Genomic DNA, 19,423 nt, shown 5'->3' on the forward strand with positions numbered 1-19,423 from the left:
TAAAAAGTAAGAATTCGTAACGTGTAAGAGTAAGGTTACTAAAGTTCGCTGAGCAGGATCTTTTTGGAGAATAAATGCATACAGTATTTACCCATGGGAAGTGACACAGAAATCTTAATGGTGACTTCCGATGGTGGGATAAAAGGTGCTTTCAATTTTTCACCATTTTCTCAGTAAGAAAAATCAGGTTTCTCTGTTGCTACCAGAGCGTCTGCATCCAGTCATTATCCTACATCTGGGGAGCCCACACAGTGGCAGCCGCGGCCCGGGCCTAAGTGCCTGGACTTTGTGTCGCGCGCGGGGAGAGGCGTGTGTTACAGACAACAGGCGAGCAAACTTCAGGCTGATGACAGCATGGGACGGGGAAGGGCTCCTTTTTAAAGGGTGCCCAGGGAGCCCTCGGCCGACCGCAGCACTTGAAAACCAAAGCGCTCCCAGCCTGGCCGCGGCCAGCAGGGAGCTGACGGTGCGTGCGTGCGCGATCTCGGGACTGCGGCGGCGCGCACGGGCGCGCCTCCGCGGCCAGTCCCCGGCCCTAGACGATGCCGCCGAACAGGCGGCGGCGCCGGCGCGCTCCGGCGGCCTGAAGCGGCGTCCGGCTGCCACGGGCCGGCGGCGCGATGACCTGGGCGGCCGCCCCCGGCTCGGGGCTGTGAGGGGCTCGGGGCCGGGGGTGGGTGGTGGCGGCGCGGCGGGCGGCCGACGCTCCTCGGCGGCGGCGGCGGCGGCGGCGGCCATGCGCGGGCCGGCGCGGCCGGGTCCGCGGGGCCGGGGCCGCCTCCCTGGGACCCGCGGCCTCAGGGCCCCGCCGCCGCCGCTGCTCCTCCTGTTCGCACTGCTGCCGCTGCTGCCCGCGCCGGGCGCCGCCTCCGCCCCGGCCCCGCGGTCTCCCGTGCTGTCGCCCGCGGCCGCGGGGCCCAGCGTAAGCCTCTACCTGAGCGAGGACGAGGTGCGCCGGCTCATCGGTGAGTGGGGTCGTCTGCGTCGGGGTAGGCAGGTCGGGCCCGACCCCGGCTGTTTCCGGCGGTCAGCGGCCCGGCCCGAGAGCGGGGACCGCGGCCAGGTAGCGTCCCAGCACCCGGGTTGTCTCGGGGCCCCGGCCTTTGCCTGCCTTGCTGGCCAGGAGGTGTGGTCCCTGCCCGGCCCCCGGACGGGGTCAGCCTTCCCGCCCACCCCCTACGTCCTCGCTGTCCCGCCGCGACAAACTGGGAATCCACCCGGTTCCGTCTTCCCCGCAGCCTCTTAGGCTTTTCGCTCTATTCCCTATTCAAAGCACCCAAACTTTTCTTCGGTGATGCATCGAGTTCCTTTGACCCTTCCTAGGCGTGTCATTGTAGGGCCCTGGATTTTGGATATCTCGAAGTCCACGTTTTATTTAGACCAAGCCTGCTAACCCCTGGCTGTGGTTTTGATGCCCCAGTAGAGGCCACAATTCTGTACTCTCACTTTCTGGTTATCATACTTGTTTTTAAAATTGAGGGGAGGGGAAGGGAGAGGTTAGAGGGGCACTGCATGTTAGTCGTAGTCTCCAAGTCTTGTGACGGATAAGCATATTTTAAAATGGAGAATGAATCTCTGGGTTGCATATCTGCTAACTTCTTCAGTATCTTTTCAGTTCTTGTCTTGGATGTGCGGGACTGTGGACCAATTTGTATTTCAGGGCCACTCTCCTACTCTGAATACCTTGTAAGGAAAGGAGAACTAGCTTTGGGTCAGTTGGTTCTTCTGTTCCACCTAATTAGCTTTGTCGTTTGGGGAATTAATTTGAAAAATAATGGTGTTTTTGTGCTGAGACTGTGGATTCTGGAAATGAGCCCTTAGAGAAAGGTCTGATAAAAATGGCCCCAAATGGGAAGTCTTTGGTAGTTAAAGATACCAAGATATTCTTTGTGTGTTAGGCTTTCCTATGTGTGTTGTGGCACAAAATAACATTTATTTAATCTCAGGTTTGTGGTACATCTGAGTGATTTTTTTTTAATCATCCATTATCTGTCAGTTTTAGTTTTAGTTTTTTAAGTTTATAAGATTTTTTTGAAGTCGACTCAATGTTGGAATGGTATTGCTTTAGCAGTCTTGTTTAGACATTGTTACATATATGGTTTGTAGTCTTTAATCAAAGAAGAATGCTGTGTTTTTGTAATGTTCTGCCCTTCTTAATCCTCTTTTTAGTCTAGTTGAATTAGCTAAATTTAGTTGAAATGAATTAAAACTGAAAATTAGGTTGATACTTGGAGCACAAGACTAAAGTTAAGGGAAAATAATGCTTACAAATAGACTTCTGTCACATAATTATTTTAAAAATATTAATGCATTCTGCATGGTTTTTAAAGGTTTTTTTGGTTAAAAGCTTGTATATAATTTGTGACTTTGTTTACATAAAAGAAACCAGCCAGGTGGGAGTAGGGGATAGGGAACAACCAGAGGCTGACAGTGATTGAGTGCCTGCCATTTACTGGCCCCTGCATGTTTTATACACATCATTTCCTCTAATTTTCTTGTGACCCCGTTAAGTAGATACCATTACTCCCATTTTAGAGTTGAAGAAAGTGAGGCTTTAGCCTTTTCAAGGTCACACAATTTATAATCATTAAAAAAAATTAAACATAGTGTTGACAAAGGCCACAAAGTTTTATTAAATTTAATGAAGACTTTGTTTATATAGAAGTTTTCTCATTGCTAATTAATATATGAAATAATGTATATGTATTTGTCACCTTACTGATGAGCATCCACCTTTTGCCCAGGAATGGGCAATTGGGAGGCAGGGAGGGACGAGCCCTTCACTGATCAACTTCTGGGACAAGAGGGACTTCCAGTGGTATTTTTCCTAATACAAATAGAGCTGACCTGTTAAATTCTGGTTCTCCTTGCCAGATCTAAGCCCATCTCCTTTATCCACTCTACCTTTGTAGTATTCCTTGGCTGCTCCTGGGTGGGGAAGAACAAGTGGGTAAGACTCAGATATGTACCAGGCATCTTTTTTTTTTTTTAAATATTTTATTTATTTATTAATTTTACAGAGAGAGACACACAGTGAGAGAGGGAACACAAACAGGGGGAGTGGGAGAGGGAGAAGCAGGCTTCCCACTGAGCAGGGAGCCCGATGCTGGGCTGGATCCTAGGACCCTGGGATCGTGACCTGAGCCGAAGGCAGATGCTTATTAACCCACTGAGCCACCCAGGTGCCCTTGTACCAGGCATCTTGAGTACTCAGACTGCAGTTTTTAATAAAGTGTTTAAGACTACTTGATATAATAGTTCGGACTGTGTGTTTGCATCATTATAGGTTAAATGCCTCTGAAAGCTGGTCTGGGAAACTAATCATCATTTTATAACATTTCTAAGACTATGAGTTTGGAATTCCAAGTAAGAAATTTATAAATAGGGGCTTATGGGTGGCTCAGTAGTTAAGCCTCTGCCTTCAGCTCCGGTCATGGTCTGGGGGTCCTGGGATGGAGGCCCGCATTGTACTCTCTGCTCAGCAGGGAGCCTGCTTCCCCCTCTCTCTGCTCAGCAGGGAACCTGCTTCCCCCTCTCTTTCTGCCTGCTTCTCTGTCTACTTGTGATCACTCTCTGTCAAATAAATAAATAATCTTTAAAAAAATAAAAGAAACTTATAAATGAACTTGATAGTGACAGCTTTATAAATTGAACTAATTGCCCTTGATATGAGAATAACTTGTTTTAATCCAATTAATACGTATACACAGTTTAAAAATCAAATAGTGCTAAAAAGCTTAACATAAAACACAGCAGTATCCTACCCTTGGCCCTTTTGTCCTTCAGGTGCTACTCTCCAATGGAAGTGACCATCTCATACTAGTTCTGTTTATTTATTTATTTTCCTGTTTTTTACTTTCATATTTTGAAATTAATGTAGAATAAGCATTTGATTGCCTAATATCATAATTGAGCACTTGCCCTGTTCCCTAGGCGTCTTGGTATAGCTACATAACAATTTTTGGTAAAACCAACAATCAGTATTTACATTGTTGCATATATCCTTATTGCTCACTTCTGAGTTAAATAGTGATACCAGGTTATGGGGTTTTTTCCCCTATACTTTTATGTTTTCCCTGGAGCAAATAATTGCCTCCAACTTTTTGATTAGTTTTTCATATATCTATGGGCTACATTCCTCAGATACCCCAAGAAATATGTTCAATGCCTTTTTTTTTTTTTTTTCCAGGTAGCACAAGTCATCTCTCAGTTCTCCTTGGTTTCATCTTAGAGACTCCCTGCTTGGGAGCCTTCCATCCTCTTATTCCAGTATGGACAGTAGGATTGTTTTTCTTGTGGTATCTCTTCCCTTCTCTCCTGCCTTGGAGCCTGTTTCCTGAATCACTTGTTTTCTTTTTCTTGGTTTGCTTCATTTTGCTAACAGGTATCCTCAGTAGCTTCCTAAGAAGGGAAGCATGGGAGGTAAATTATTTGAGGCTTTGCATGTCTGAAGGTATCTACCCTAGCTGCTTTATAGATGATTTATAGGTCCTTTATAGATAATTTGGCTACATTTAGAATAGTAGGCAAAAAGTGTATTTTTTTCCCATAATTTTGATGGCATTTTCACACTGTTTTTGGATTTAAGGGTTTCTGAAGAGAAACTCAAAGCCATCTGATTGTTTTTATTTTTCTGTTTTTATTAAGACTCAGGGTCTTTTTCTCTGGCATTCTGAAATTTATTCTTAAGAAGATTTTATTTATTTATTTGAAAGAGAGAGAGCACAGAGGGAGAGGGAGTAGCAGACTCCCCGCTCATCAGAGAACAAGATAGGGCTCAATCTCAGGATCCTAAGATCATGACCTGAGCTGAAGGCAGATGCTTAACTGATTGAGCCACCCAGGCACCCCTGGCATTCTGAAATTTTATAAACTTTTGTGTGGGTCCTTCCTTCTGTTCGCTTGTTTTCTGTCTTGTTTTAGTAGGCCCTTTGGATCTAGAGATTCATATTCTTCAGTTTTCCAAAATGTCTCTTACTTTGATAATTTCCTACCCTTCGTTTTTTGTTTTTTCTTTCTGAGACATATTGGTTTGATTACTGAATCTCCTGGAATTGATCTTCAAATACTCTTAACCTATGTTGCCTCTTGTTTATATCTTTGTATTTGGAGGTAGAAAGTATGTGGGTGAGAATGATCTCAATTTTGTCTTCTAAACTTTTATTTTCAAAGTTTAATGATGATGTTTTTAAATTTCAGGAGCTCTTTTTTTCTGTTTTCATTTCCACTTAATTTCATTTTCTGGTTCCATTTTATTCTTTATGGATGTATTGTTTTTGAGGTGTGTGTATAAGTATTTTTAATTTTTTCTGTGTGCTTAATATGTTCTTAATATTTCTTCTACTTCCTCCAGTGTGCTTGTTCGTTTCAGGGTTCTTGTTGTGGTTGTTTAGATCACAAACATCTGATCATCCTTGGCTGTCTGCAATTAAGAGTGAGATGCTGAAAAGTTGATTAGGAGAGAGAGTGTGTGCTGGTGGTGGTCTGGTGACTTCCTTTCAAGTACAGGTAGACTTTTCATTGCGCTTCTACCCCACAGATCCGCACTTTCACATCTTACCTGAGAACAGTCAGCGTCTGCAGAGAAGATACTTTGAATAGCCTGCCTCTGACGTGTTTGGTAATACACTGGGGTTATCTGGTTGAGGAGGGATGCCACCATTCAAGCTGTAGACTTTGACTTCCCTTTACAGTTCTCCTGCCTCTGTGGTTCAGTTTCTTCAGAAAAAACTTAGGGTCTTCTGTTGGATCTGGTGGCCCACGCCTTTTAGATGCTCCCCTTTGTCAAGCCTGAGCCTCAGGCTGGCCTTTGGTGCCTCAGGGGTCCTGAGGTGCAGTGACTCCCCTCTTAGAAAAGTTTGTTGAAATGTATATTATGTGGTCTTCTTTCCCTTTCTGTTTCTCTTTGTGGTTTAATATCTTTGTGATTTCATTATTATCATTCAGAGGAGTTTGGGGATGAAACGGGGATAAAGGTCAGTGGTCATTCTGCAATATATAAATGACAGTTTAGGTAGGGCTTTGAGTATTTTTTAAAAAATATTTTATTTATTTATTTTAACACAGAGAGAGTTCACAAGTAGGCAGAGAGGCAGACAGAGAGGAGGCGGAAGTGGGCTTCTTGCTGAGCAGAAAGCCCAGTACGGGGCTCCATCCCAGGACCCTGAGATCATGACCTGAGCTAAAGGCAGACGCTCAACCCACAGAGCCACCCAGGCACCCCTGGGCTTTGAGTATTGAAGAGCTGTTGATGTGTGATAGGTTTTTTTGTTTTTTTGTAATAATATTTAGAAGAGTAGTAGTTGATAACTTTTTAGAATGCTGCTGGAAGGTAGCAGTCTTTTGCCTTTCTTTGTCAGGCACAAAGGTAATTCCTGTTTTAAGTATGTACTGTTAATTTCATTTTATAGATGAGGAAACAGACTTGGAGGAAGTATGTAGCTAACCCAGTTCCTTGGTTATGGGGCATATAGTCCTGATGGAAGTCTGTCCGTACAGAGGCTTCAAAAGCCACAGGGGCTTTTACTCTCCATGTGGCATTACTGTGTCCCCAAGCCCAGTTTCACTGCTCTCATTTACTCTTCTTAACAGGCTGCAATGTAGTCCTGTATTTCCCCATTTTTACTGTTGATTTGGGAGCCTTTGGGCAGTGAGTAAATGGTCCCCTCTTGACTCAGTCCTGCTTGAATCCAGAATCCATCTTGCCTCTTTGTCAGCTCTGGAGGAGCCGTGATTAACCAAAACACTTGAGAAGTAGAATCTGAAAGCCCATGGCTACATGTTCGTGCTCTTGACCATAATCTGCATCTTCCCATGTTCCCGCTCTAATTGTATTATATAATAATACGTAATTCCATGTATCCTAATAATAGTTGTAATAATATTGAGTTCCCTGGAATCCAGGGCTTGTGAAACTTGTATGTGGCTGGGGCAGTGCTAGGAGTTTGCTCCTAGCGAGATGCTGAGGGATGAGGGCTATTGTATAAACTGGAAATGGCAGCAGTGGTGGTAGTGATAGGGACTCTGTAAGGATCAGGGGTCTTCTAAGAATAGACTATGCCTCCCGCCCATTAGATACTCACTTGGGGTAACTTGCTTTTCTATTAAAGTAAATACCCTCTGGAAGAGTTAAGCATTGTTCACATCTTATTTAAAATCAGTTAAATACAAGTTGAGATCAATGCTTCTCAGATCAGTCTAGTAAAAATCTTTGAAGCCCAATCATATTTTGTCGTAGAAAATGGTGACTCAAATTTTTTTTTTTAAAGATTTTATTTATTTATTTGAGAGAGAGAGAGACAGTGAGAGAGAGCATGAGCGAGGAGAAGATCAGAGAGCGAAGCAGACTCCCCATGGAGCTGGGAGCCCGATGTGGGACTCGATCCTGGGACTCCAGGATCACGCCCTGAGCCGAAGGCAGTCGTCCAACCAACTGAGCCACCCAGGCGTCCCTGACTCAAAATTATTAAACTCCTTTTCTTGAGGAAGTCAGAATTTCAGAGGGGAGACAGTTATGATGAGGACTGTAACAGTGAGATAAGAGTCACACTGCTGACTGACATAAGTAAATTATTGTAGGAGTGATGACTTTCGAATCTAGAATGGGGAAGGGGAAAGAGCCTTAGAGCGTTTAGGGAAAGTGTTCCAGGAACGGAGACATTTGAGCCTCCTCTTGAGGATGAGTTTGATAAGCAGAAAAGAGGAGCAGTTCTTGCCGAGTGAGAAAGCAGCATGAAAAAGCTACAGATGGATGAAAGTAGATGGGTGTGAAATCAGGAAGTAGGAAAAATCTAAGGTGGCTAAAATGAGAAAAATTGGCAAAGCCAATTGGATTAGGAGTTTGAATTTCATCTCGTAGGTAATGAGGAGCTGTTGGAAGAATTTAGGAAAGGAGAATGTACAGACAGGACTGGGTTTCAGAAAAGATGACTTTTGGCCCCAGTGGAAAGGGGGTTGGAGAAAGACAAGCTGGATTTGGGAATGGGACGAAGTCAGCCTTGTGCTGATAAGAGGGATCAACTAGGGTAGTGAAGGAGTGGGATGGATTTGTGAGGAATATGCAGGGAGTTTGGAAAAGACTTAGTGGAGGAGACCTGACATTAAAGCAAAGAGAGGAGTTAGAACGCCAGGGTTCAGATTTGGATTGCTGAACTGAGGGACTCTTTCCATTTGGGAGGAGGTTGAGGAAAAGAAAAATAAAATGAGCCATGTGTTCCTCTCCTCACAGCACCTCTCTTTCCTCTTAAACCTCAGGCCAAGTGCTTGATGGGGGAGAGCAGTGAGAGTGTTCTCTCTACTGATGTGTCTGGCATAACCTGAGAGGTATGGGGTGCTTGCTGGTGGAGTCGGTTAGCACCCCGCAGCAGACTCTCAGCCCTGGACATTTTGGGTGGGGTTGGTGGCATTAATGCAGCATTAATTTGAGTCCATGTGTTCTTCATTGGGAGAGCAAGTCTGAGACATTGTGCAATTGTGGGTTTTGAGTTTTTTTTTCCCCTTCTTCATGCTACACATGTGGGAGAACTCTGTCCAATTATGGTTAAACCTGTCCCCTATGAGTCACATCCTGAGTTGACTAGTCATTTCTGAAGGTGCTGCCTAAAACACGGTTTGGATTTTTTTTTTTTAAGATATTATTTATTTATTTGACAGAGAGATCACAAGTAGGCAGAGAGGCAGGCAGAGAGAGAGAGGAGGAAGCAGGCTCCCTGCTGAGCAGAGAGCCTGATGCGGGACTCGATCCCAGGACCCTGAGATCATGACCTGAGCCGAAGGCAGCGGCTTAACCCACTGAGCCACCCAGGCGCCCCACTGTTTGGATTTTAAGGGTCACTTTAGAAACAAATGAAATCTGAGGGAAATTTTTTTGAGCATCCTGAATTGAGAAGTTGTATGGCATTACTTTTGTGGCCTAATGCAGTTATGCCAGTGTTGTGAAAAAACTTGCCAGCTGTACCTACTGAAACAAAACAAAGCAAATACTTAGACATGAAACACAGCCTTTAGTTACCCTGAAATTATATTATACTTAAAAGTGCTTTTTTTGTGTCACCCTTGTTAATGCAAATCAGGTATAATATTTTCTGATCAAAATGTTATTAAACAACTCTCATTTATGTGTGACCTCTTAAGATGTGATGTGCCAAAACAAGTGTGTGTATATTGCTGAGTTACATAATAAATACTTAGTGAACAATTCTTTTACTGTGCCCAGCAAGTGTTACTGCTGAGTGGTAGAATATTTCTGAAAAGTAATTTCATAGGTCACTTGCTTGTTCATGAGATAAATATGTAATGTCTTGTTTATAAAGAAATACATTCTTGGGGCGCCTGGGTGGCTCAATGGGTTAAGCTACTGCCTTCAGCTCAGGTCATGATCTCAGGGTCCTGGGATCGAGTCCTGCATCAGGCTCTCTGCTCAGCAGGGAGCCTGCTTCCTCCTCTCTCTCTCTGCCTGCCTTTCTGCCTACTTGTAATCTCTCTCTGTCAAATAAATAAATAAAATATTTAAAAAAAATACATTCTCCTATAAATATGTGTGTTTTAGTATACCTCTTGCTAAATGCCAAGTACTTCACGTGTGTTCTCTTTTTGTTTTATCAACCATACAAAGTCGGTGGCATTGACTTTTTTTTTTTTTTTTTTTAATAGATAAAGCTGAGGTTCTGGGAAATTACAGAATTCACAGGAGGTCACAGAGATGTCTGGGGCTTTGTGACTCCAAAGTGCATACTTTCTCTCTGTGCTGCCTCTGAAGGTTAGCAGTTTACTTAGTCCTTATCTCTGGAATCATCTAAGGGGCTTAAATAAAATATGGATTCCTAGACATTTCCTGAGCAATTTATTTAGGAGATCAGAGGTGGGGCCAAACTCATGACCTTTTTTGAATGTCATGTTTCACTGATTATAAGGTGTTCAGTTTTCCCATGTTTGAACATCTCTGAAATTGGAACCATTTTCCAATCAATGGTAAGTCGAGTTAACTGACAGTTCTTTTTTATCTTTCTTAGTGGCACAAAAAATAATGGTGCAGTTTCGATTAAATGAAATATGGTATTGTAAAAGGATTGCCACCTTCCTGTTTTGGGGGGTGTAGGGTAGATACTTCTCAGAACTCTTTCAGAGTTGTAAAATTCACTGAGGGTATTTAATACTTGCTTGTGCGAATGGCTGTGTAATAATGTCCTTGCAAGGAAAGCAGATGATGGCAGTGAAATACTACCATTTAGTTTACAAGCAATAGTAACTCAGTTATCAGCTAGGAAGTTGCTGGTAAAAGAAATATCAGTGGTTCTCAACCTCATTTTGTCAAAGTCTTCTGGCCTTTCTCTAGACAAAGGCATGGATACCCAGCTGTATTAAGTTTTGTGTACTGTGCTGACTTAGACTTTGGGGGCTTTGTAGGGACCTCTGATGAAAGCTTATGGTTGTATCTTGTGTCCCACAAAAGCTGATTCTGGAAGTGGGCACATTACATTCTGTATTTCATCCTGGTATTCCTTGATGTCCTCCACAAAATTTTAAAGATTTGCATACATTAAGATTCACTTAATTGTGTTGTATGAGTTTTAACAGATGTATAGTATCATGTACCCACCACTGTATCATATAGAATAAATTTACCACCCCCCAAATCCCGATTTATTTGAAACAAATTTGCTTTTAAAAATGTATTTATTATGGAAAAGTTCATACATTCAAAAATAGAGTAATAGAATGAACCTATGTGCACCCATCATCTAGCTTCAACAATTATCAACTAATGGCCAATTTTTTTTTTTTTTTTTTGGCCTGTATCTCTCCACTTCCTAATCTACTCCTTTGCCCTCACTGCCCTGATTCCTCACTTGGATTATTTGAAGTAAACTCAGACACATAATTTCATAAACACTTTTTAGTGTGTATCTCTAAAAGATAGGGACTTAAAAATTTATAATAATCATTATCACACCTAAGAAATTAACAGTTCATAAATATCAAGTATCTATGCTGTTCAGATCTTTCTGATTAAAGATTTTTTTTAATTTATTAATTTATTTGACAGAGAGAGAGATCACAAGTAGGCAGATAGGCAGGTAGAGAGAGAGGGGAAAGCAGGCTCCCTGCTGAGCAGAGAGACCAATACGGGGCCTCGATCCCAGGACCCTGAGATTATGACCTGAGCCAAAGGCAGAAGCTTAACCCACTGAGCCACCCAGGTGCCCCCAGATCTTTCTGATTTATAGATAAATGTTTATATGGAGACTCTTGCCTGCCACCTCTTTCCTCTTTTATCCCCCTTCATCTCCCGTGTGTTTAATTCCTCTGGTGCCAAGCTCTTTTTCACCCTAGGTTCTGCATTTGATGGTTGCTTTGCCTCACACACTTTCTCCTGATCTTTACAGGGCTGGAGCCTTACAGATCTCAACTTGAAATGTCACTGCCTCAGAGAGCCCTACCTTCCTAGGGTTGACCCCCAGTGCCACTGTGTTCTTATCACACTGTTTTATTTTAAGCATATCATACTTTTGTTGTTTCTGTCTCTCCCTATACAAAAGTTAGTTCTGTTTGAGTAAAGACCTTTTATATTGTTCCACTCTATATCCCCAGCACTTAAAGCAATACCTGGCATGTAGTAGATGTTCAGTAAAAGTTCAGTGAGTGAATAAATCATACTTTTTTTAGGGGAGATTCACTGTCTTATGCTCTATGGGGTCTTCATTGTCTTTACCATTTCCCATTGCCTTCTGAGTTATTATCCAAGAGGGAAATTGGGCTGGACTTACTTGTATTTATGAATGGGAGTTTAAGTAAGTTAGTTTTAATACCTTATTTTCTTTGAGGTTGCCTAATCTTCCCATCTCTGTTCTTTGTAGCCCTCTCTCTGGATACGGTGTCCCCCATCTTGCCTTCCATAGCTCTATACTCTGTATAAACAAATCAGTATCACTATATCTACCACTTTCTGTCTTTCCCATATACTGCACTTAAGGCCACCCCAAAGCTTGACTAGCAACTCCCAGCAGGCTTCTGGTCTGTAGGACATTTGAAGGATGGAAAGTATTCAAGAGAGATTCTGGTGAAAGCCTTTTCCAATTATTAAAAGCTGGGAAGTGTAGTTTCTCATCTTCTCTTCTGAAATGCTTAAGCTACTCTTAATTCTGTCCAGTGCATTTTTTCATCATACACATTGCAGTTTTTACCTGTAGAAGATTGATTTTTGTCCTTTTATATCTTTCATGTCTCTACTTTTGACCACTTGAAGTACAGTTGCAATAGTTGCTTAAATGTTCTTGTCTGCTAATTCTAATGTCTGTGCCAGTTCTGGATTAGTTTCAATTAATTTATCTATCATCTATCTATTCATTTATGTATTTTCCTTTGGGGGGAGGGGCATGCCTGGTAGCTTTTGAGCAAATGGCAGGCATTGTGATTATTAGTCTGGTAGGTGCTGAATATTTTTGTATTCCTATAAATATTCTTGGGTTTTGTTCTGGAACTCAGTTGAGTTACTTGGCAGCAGTTTGATCCTTCTGATCTTGCTTTTTGGACTTGATAGGACAGGAGCAATGCTGTGTAGGCTAGTTATTCCCCACTACTGAGTTAAGACCACTTTGTGTTCTTTCTCTGGTAACCTGTGTGAATCATGAGGTTTTCCAGTCTCACTGGTGGGAACAGTGATATTCCAGATCCTATAAAAGTAGGTTTGTACATTTTATCCTTTCTTTGACCTTGTATAGCTTCCTTATCCATCCTCTGATAGTACTTAGCTGAAGACTGGAGGGCAACTGTCTGCAGATCTTTAAATTATTCTTGCTGCTTTCTCTTCTGTGGTACTTCATCCTGCATTCTCTAGCTGTCTTTGTCTTTCTGAACTCTCATATTTTCTATGGTTCTTGGTTATCTCAGAAAGGGAGTTAGTCTGGTCCTAATATTCTATCTTATCTAGAAGTGGAAATAGTCAAGGATTATCTTTTGGTTGTTTGTTTGTTTGTTTGTTTTTTTAAGATTTTATTTATTTGACAGAGAGAGAGAGAGATCACAAGTAGGCAGAGAGGCAGGCAGAGAGAGAGAGGGGAGGAAGCAGGCTCCTTGCAAAGCAGAGAGCCCGACGAGGGGCTCGATCCCAGAACCCTGGGATCATGACCTGAGCCAAAGGCAGAGGCTTTAACGCACTGAGCCATCCAGGCTCCCCAAGGATTATCTTTATGATTGTTTGCATCTTTTCTAACAAATTATTTGTCAAAAGAGAATTTAGTCCAAATTAAAGAAAAACATTTTATGCTTTGTATATGTGTGTATGCACATGTGCACAAATATGGGAATATAGTAGATAATGTGGTGTGGGACAGTACTGAATTCTGCATTTTTAAGTTTTAATTTCATTTTGTGGCATATGTGTTTAATTAATGTGAGTGTTGGTTTCTTTATATATAAGACGAGATGCTTTTCAACTACAACAGGATGTCTTTTATCACAGTTGGTATAATATATGTGAAAATGCTACATAATGATCCAAACTATTTATTTTAGTTATTGGTGAGAGACTTGCATGGTTCTGGCTGAAAACTAAAATCATAGAGTGTTTGAAAGAGAGGTCACTTAGACATTAACTTGGTTGATTGATTATCTTTATTAGCAACACTTAAAATTCAAGCTCCAAACAATTATTTACTGATGTCAATTTACTAGGCCTTATTTTAGGGGCTTAATATATTTTAATAAATAGATAATATTTTAATAAAACAGATAAATATCCCTCATGGAACTGACTTCTAGCAGAGAGCTAAGTGACTTGCCTGAGAAGAGAATTTGTGTAGCTTTGTAACTGGACTTCAAGTTAGCACTTTGCAATGCAAGTTGCTGGCAGGGAGAAGTGACGCTTGTGAGTTCTCCATTGTGCTTTGAGCCCTTTGACTCTGAGTTATTAATAGGGGTTGGCTATGAAGTAAGTTGAAGTAAGTTTGATGGTCACATCAAATGGTAATTTATTCCATCTCTATTACAGAGCCGTACCTGCGGTGCATGTTTGAGCTGGCCAGATTATTTTCTTTTTCAAATAAGACAGGAACCAATGATAAATTATTTTCTAGAGTATCTTTTGACCGGATACTGGAACATTGCAGTGTTATGTCAGGGCATGCTTCATATGTTATGCTATAGTGCTAGAGATTATGGGTTGTTTTTATCTCTTGTTTTCCTGGGATAGGATTTGGGAAGCACTTTTACCACCTTTGCAGTTGTGGCACAAATCACATTTTTGGAGGCATTCTTTTATGGATTTTTTTTAGATGACAAATATGTTGATTAGACCCAAAATCTTGTCCTTTATCTTCTATTTTAGTGTCTATCTCTTTTTATAATTTCTTATAGTATTTCATCTACTATAGTATTTTCAGATGGGGAAGGTGACATTCATCATTTGAGTCATCCATTTGAAATCAGAAGTGACCTTACTCTACCTTTGATTCCACACAGGTGATATCATCACAGGTACGGGAGAAATAAACCTGAGCACGGTATTTATGATGGATAGCTTTGGGCTTCCATTTTCAGGGATCATGGAATTATATCGAAAGCTACTTTCTGAAATGTAATCTCTGGAGGAGAGGGGAGGAGAGGTGGTTAGTAAAATACATCTTTGCACCCTGTAGCTTCCTGATCTGTTAAATCAGTGGCAACAAATAGCCACTTCAGTGGATTGTTTTTCAGTAGACTGTTGGTTTTGACCGTGTTGGTTTTGACCGTGTTATCATGTTTATTTTCTGAAGCGGCAAAGTAAGGAAAGGTGCTCTGTGATTGCAGATGCTTGGCTTTTCCTTGGGAGACCAAGAGATTCCCTTTTGTGAAGTTTACTCCTTAGGGATACCTCAGGGACCAAGAGGGCGGGCCTGCTTGCCTTTCCTCCCAGGAGGCCAGTTTTAGGCAGGAGATGAGGAGGTAGTCTGGAGAAAGGGAAGGGGCGAGCATATTTACTATTGGCTTCTATTGTTAATCGGGCATACCATTTTTTCTCTTCAAAGCTCACTTTTATTCTTTTTCTACTCTCTCTGTGTACATGTGTATGCTCTCAGTTGAGTTCTGTGGAGATGCTTAAGGTTGTAGGAGAAAGATTGGAGGAAAACGATGAAATGGTAGAGGATTACATGAAAAATCTTATTTAATCTATAAGAGATTATGGTATAAACAGTTACGAGATTGAAGATTTATGTGCTTTTTCTTTTTAAATTATGAGGGAAGGATGCCCTTTTCCTTTAGTCTAATATTTGTAAATTCCTTGTCTTATGGTATAGTTAAACATTGGGTCTCAGCCAATTTCCTAGTTATAATTTGACTATAGCTAGATTTATTAGATTCTAATGGGCAAATTATTTTATTGTATCTATTAAAGCTTATTAGTTTCCATAAACCAGGAATATTTGAAATAAGATCGCCTTATTTATTTTCTTCCAGCATTGATTAAAATACAGAGTATTTAGCAGTTTCATACATAGTAAGTGATGTTGGCTTTTTTCCCTCTGGCTCATGTTCTGCACTATACTCAGAACTTAGATTAACTTGACTAAATAAATTTTTTACTTGAGTTTTGACTAGCATTTAGAAACTGGATGATATCATAGAATTAAATAGAGGTTTTGCTGACATTTGGAAATCATAGATGATATCATAGAATAATAGAATTTTGTGGCTGGAGAGGGACATTAACCTCATCTGGTTTAACTCTCTTGTTTTATAGTTGAGAAAATTGATGCCTAGAGAAAGTGGTTAAATAATTGATTGCCAGAGTTCACTCAGTTACTTATTTGTAAAATGTCTGCTTTAGCTCTGTTTCCACTACATCACTTTTGCTTTCCTGCCTTAACTGATTCCGGATGTTTTCTTTAAAATATCATTTCCCTTAAAGTTCATCTTTGATGTAGTTGATTTTAATCAACAGGCTGCCATTTGTGCATCTAACATTTGAATGGCCACAAATATTCTAAGACCCCAGCCCTGCTTGTGAGGTGTACAGGGTAATAGGGAAGACAGATGCGTGAACAGCTCCTTGGAATGTATTTTATTAAGTGCTATTAAAGGTAGCTCTTTTTATAAAGGGAGATGGTTTCCTCATTGGCACTATTCAGTTGTTGTTGTGGCCTTGAGAAACCAATAGTTAACTTATAAAATCATTTGGAAAATTTTTTGAACTGTTGAATTATTTGAACTTGAGCTAGACAGGCCAGATGATGTAGGACACATGACTTGAATTAGAGTTAAGGGATACCTGGGTGGCTCAGTCCTGCACTGGGCTCCTTGCTCAGCGGGGAGCCTGCTTCTCCCTCTGCCTGCTGCTCCTCCTGCCTGTGCTCTCTCTCTGACAAATATGTAAAATCTTAAAAAAAAAAAGTTTGGACTTAAGATTGTATGGGGAAAATGAAATTTTCTTAATGAGAGTTGAGAGTTTTGGGAAAACTTTGGTTTCTTTGCTTGGAATTTGGGTTGTTTAAAAATAAAATTATGAACAAATGCCATCATTTCCAATAAGAGCAACGTTTCTACTTTGCTGGAATTGGCAGTGAAAAATTTAAGTCTGGTTATTGTAATCGAACAGTTGAAATGTTCTTTGTTCTTTATTAGAACAGAAAAATTACACTTAGTAAAATAACAAAAATGCTACCTCTTCAGTCTGTGGCTGTCCATTCTTACTCCTATCCATCTTCCAGCAGCCCCTATATCCTTCAACCAGTTCTACTTTGCCTGCTCTGTTCTCTTTTCTGCTGGTCCTTTCCCTTTATCTTGCAGAGCTCTAGTTCAGTTTTGAGGTCCTTTCTGATTCTTTTCATAATCTCTCTTATCTCTGCAGTTTAACTGAGACCTGATTTTCTCTTGTAAGTGATAGCTTTCTCATAATTCTTTCCAGTCACTGAAAGCCAATTTTATTATACTCTCTCCCCATTTGTGCAGGAAGAGGCCAGCTCTTTTTCTTTCCTTTTTTAAAAATAAAAGTTTATTGTGGTGAAATTCACGTAACATAAAACTAACCATTTTAAAGTGAACAATTCAGTGACATTTAGTACATGTACCATGTACAGCCACCACTTCTTATTCCAAAACATTTCCATTACTCCAAAGTAAAAACTCCTTACCCATAAAGCACTTTTCTCCTCCCCCTTCCCATAGCCCCTGGCAACCACCAATTTGCATTTTGTATCTATGGATTTATTTATTCTGGGTATTTTATATATTGTATCTTATACAATGTGAGAGTTTTTTGTCTGGCTTCTTTTATTTAGTAGCCTAATGTTTTGGAGTTTCATCCACATATAGCATGTACCAGTACTTCATTCTTTATGTGGCTGAATAATACTCCATTCTATATATATATATTTTTTTATTATTATTATTTTTTTTTGTTTATCCATTTGTCTGTTGATGGACTTTGGGGCAGTTTTCACATTTTTACTATTATGAGTAATGCTGGTATGAATGTGTATAAATGTACTTGACTGTCTTCAATTTTGGATATATACCTAGAAGTGGTATTGTGGGCTATATGGTAGTTCTATGTTTAAACTTTTTTTTCTTTCTTTCTTTCTTTTTTTTTTTTTTTTTTTTTAAGTAAACTCTACACCCAACCTGGGTCTTGAACTGACAACCCTGAGATCAAGAGTTGCATACTCTGCTGACTGAGTCAGCCCACTGCCCCTATGTTTAACTTTTTGAAGAACCATCAAGCTGTTTTTCACAGTGGCTGAACCATTTTGCCTTTCTACCAGCAGTGTATAGAGGTTTCAGTTCTCCACATCTTTGCTAACACTTCCTATTTCTGGTTTTTTGTTTGTTTTAAATATTTTATTTGTTTATTTATTTGATAGACAGAGATCACAAGTAGGCAGAGAGGCAGGGAGAGAGAGGAGGAGGAAGGCTCCCTGCTGAGCAGAGAGCCCGCCCTGGGGCTCCATCCCAGGACCCTGAGATCATGACCTAAGCCGAAGGCAGAGGCTTTAACCCACTGAGCCACCCAGGCGCCCCTGTTTGTTTTAATTAAAGCTGTCCTAGTGGGTCTGAAATGATACCCTGTTGTGTTTTTGATTTGCATTTCCCTAATGACTAATGATTTGGGGCATCTTTTTATATGTTTGTTGGCCATTTGTGTATCTTTGAAGAAATGTTTACTCAACTCCCTTGCATATTTTTTGAGGATTTTTGTTGTTGTTGTTGTTGTTGATGATGAGTAAGTCCTTTATATATTGTAGATACCAGACCTTTATCAGACACATAATTTGCAATATTTCCCTCCATTCTGTAAATTATCTTTACCTTCTTGATAATGTCTTTTGATGTACAGAAGTTCTAAATTTTTATGAAGTCTAGTTTATCTACTTCTGTTGCTCATGCTTTTAGTGACATACCCATTGACAAATTCAAGATCATAAAGATTTACCCCTATGTTTTCTTCTAAGAGTGTTACAGTTTTAGGGTTTGTATTTAGGTTGCTGATCTATTTTGAATTGTTTTTATATATGGTATGAGGTAGGGGTCTAATTTCATTCTATTGTGTGTGGTCATCTAGTTGTACCAGCATAATTTATTGAAGAGGCTATTCTTTCCTCATTAAGTGTTTTTGGCATCCTTGTCGAAAATCAGTAAGTTAGAAATATGTAGGTTTATTTTTGGATTCTCAGTTCTATTGCATGGGTCTACGTCTGTTGTTATGTTGATACCATACTGTTTGGGTTTCTGTGGCTTTGTGGTGAGTTTTGAAATCAGAAATTGTGAATTCTTCAGCTATGATCTTTTTCAAGATTGTTTTGGCTGTTGGGAGCTATGTGCAATTCCATATTAATTTGAGAATCTGCTTTTCCGTTTCTGAAGGAAAAAAAAGATAATTAGAATTTTGATAGAATTTGTACCAGTGGATAGATCCCGTAAGGTAGTATTGCCACCTTAACAATAGCGAGTCTTCCAATCCATGAAGATGGGATAACTTTCCATTCATTTAGGTCTAATTTCTTTCAGCAGTGTTTCATAGTTTTCTTTATTAAACCTTTGTTCTTAATTATTGTAAGGTACTTCATTCTTTTGGATGCTATTATAAATGGAATTGTTTTCTTAATTCCTTTTTGGATTGTTCTTAAGGGACCAGTTTTTATCATGCATTACATCCTTCCTTTCCTGTTTTGATTGTTTTGCCCAAAGACCCTGATGTGACTCTGCATACTCTTCCTTTTTGAGGCCAGTGATATTTACTTATATGATCTTTGACCTGTTAGGGTTGTTGGAATCACCTGACTTCTATAAAATGATCCTTCATAACTTCATACCTGAGTTGTTCTTATTCTCTCTCTTTATCCCAAAGGATATTAAAACCTGCCCAGATTTTTTTCTTAGCTATTATTCCTTTCACCATGTTGGTGTTCTAATTCCCAGGTCTATTTTCCAAATAAGACACTGAAATATGGCT

General features: G+C 40.4%; 1 protein-coding gene across 2 annotated transcripts in view; it reads left to right on the forward strand.

The window, feature by feature from the left end:
• Window positions 1-736: 736 nt before the first annotated feature.
• RYK (receptor like tyrosine kinase) overlaps window positions 737-19,423 on the forward strand; it is an 83,800-nt gene continuing 65,113 nt past the window's right edge. For both annotated transcript variants that reach the window (XM_044252330.1, XM_044252331.1), the window contains exon 1: window positions 737-965. In XM_044252330.1, coding sequence (XP_044108265.1) covers window positions 737-965 — 229 coding nt within the window. The remainder of the gene's footprint in view (window positions 966-19,423) is intronic.

Source organism: Neovison vison, chromosome 6, assembly GCF_020171115.1.
Source record: "Neovison vison isolate M4711 chromosome 6, ASM_NN_V1, whole genome shotgun sequence".
Classification (NCBI taxonomy): domain Eukaryota; kingdom Metazoa; phylum Chordata; class Mammalia; order Carnivora; family Mustelidae; genus Neogale; species Neogale vison.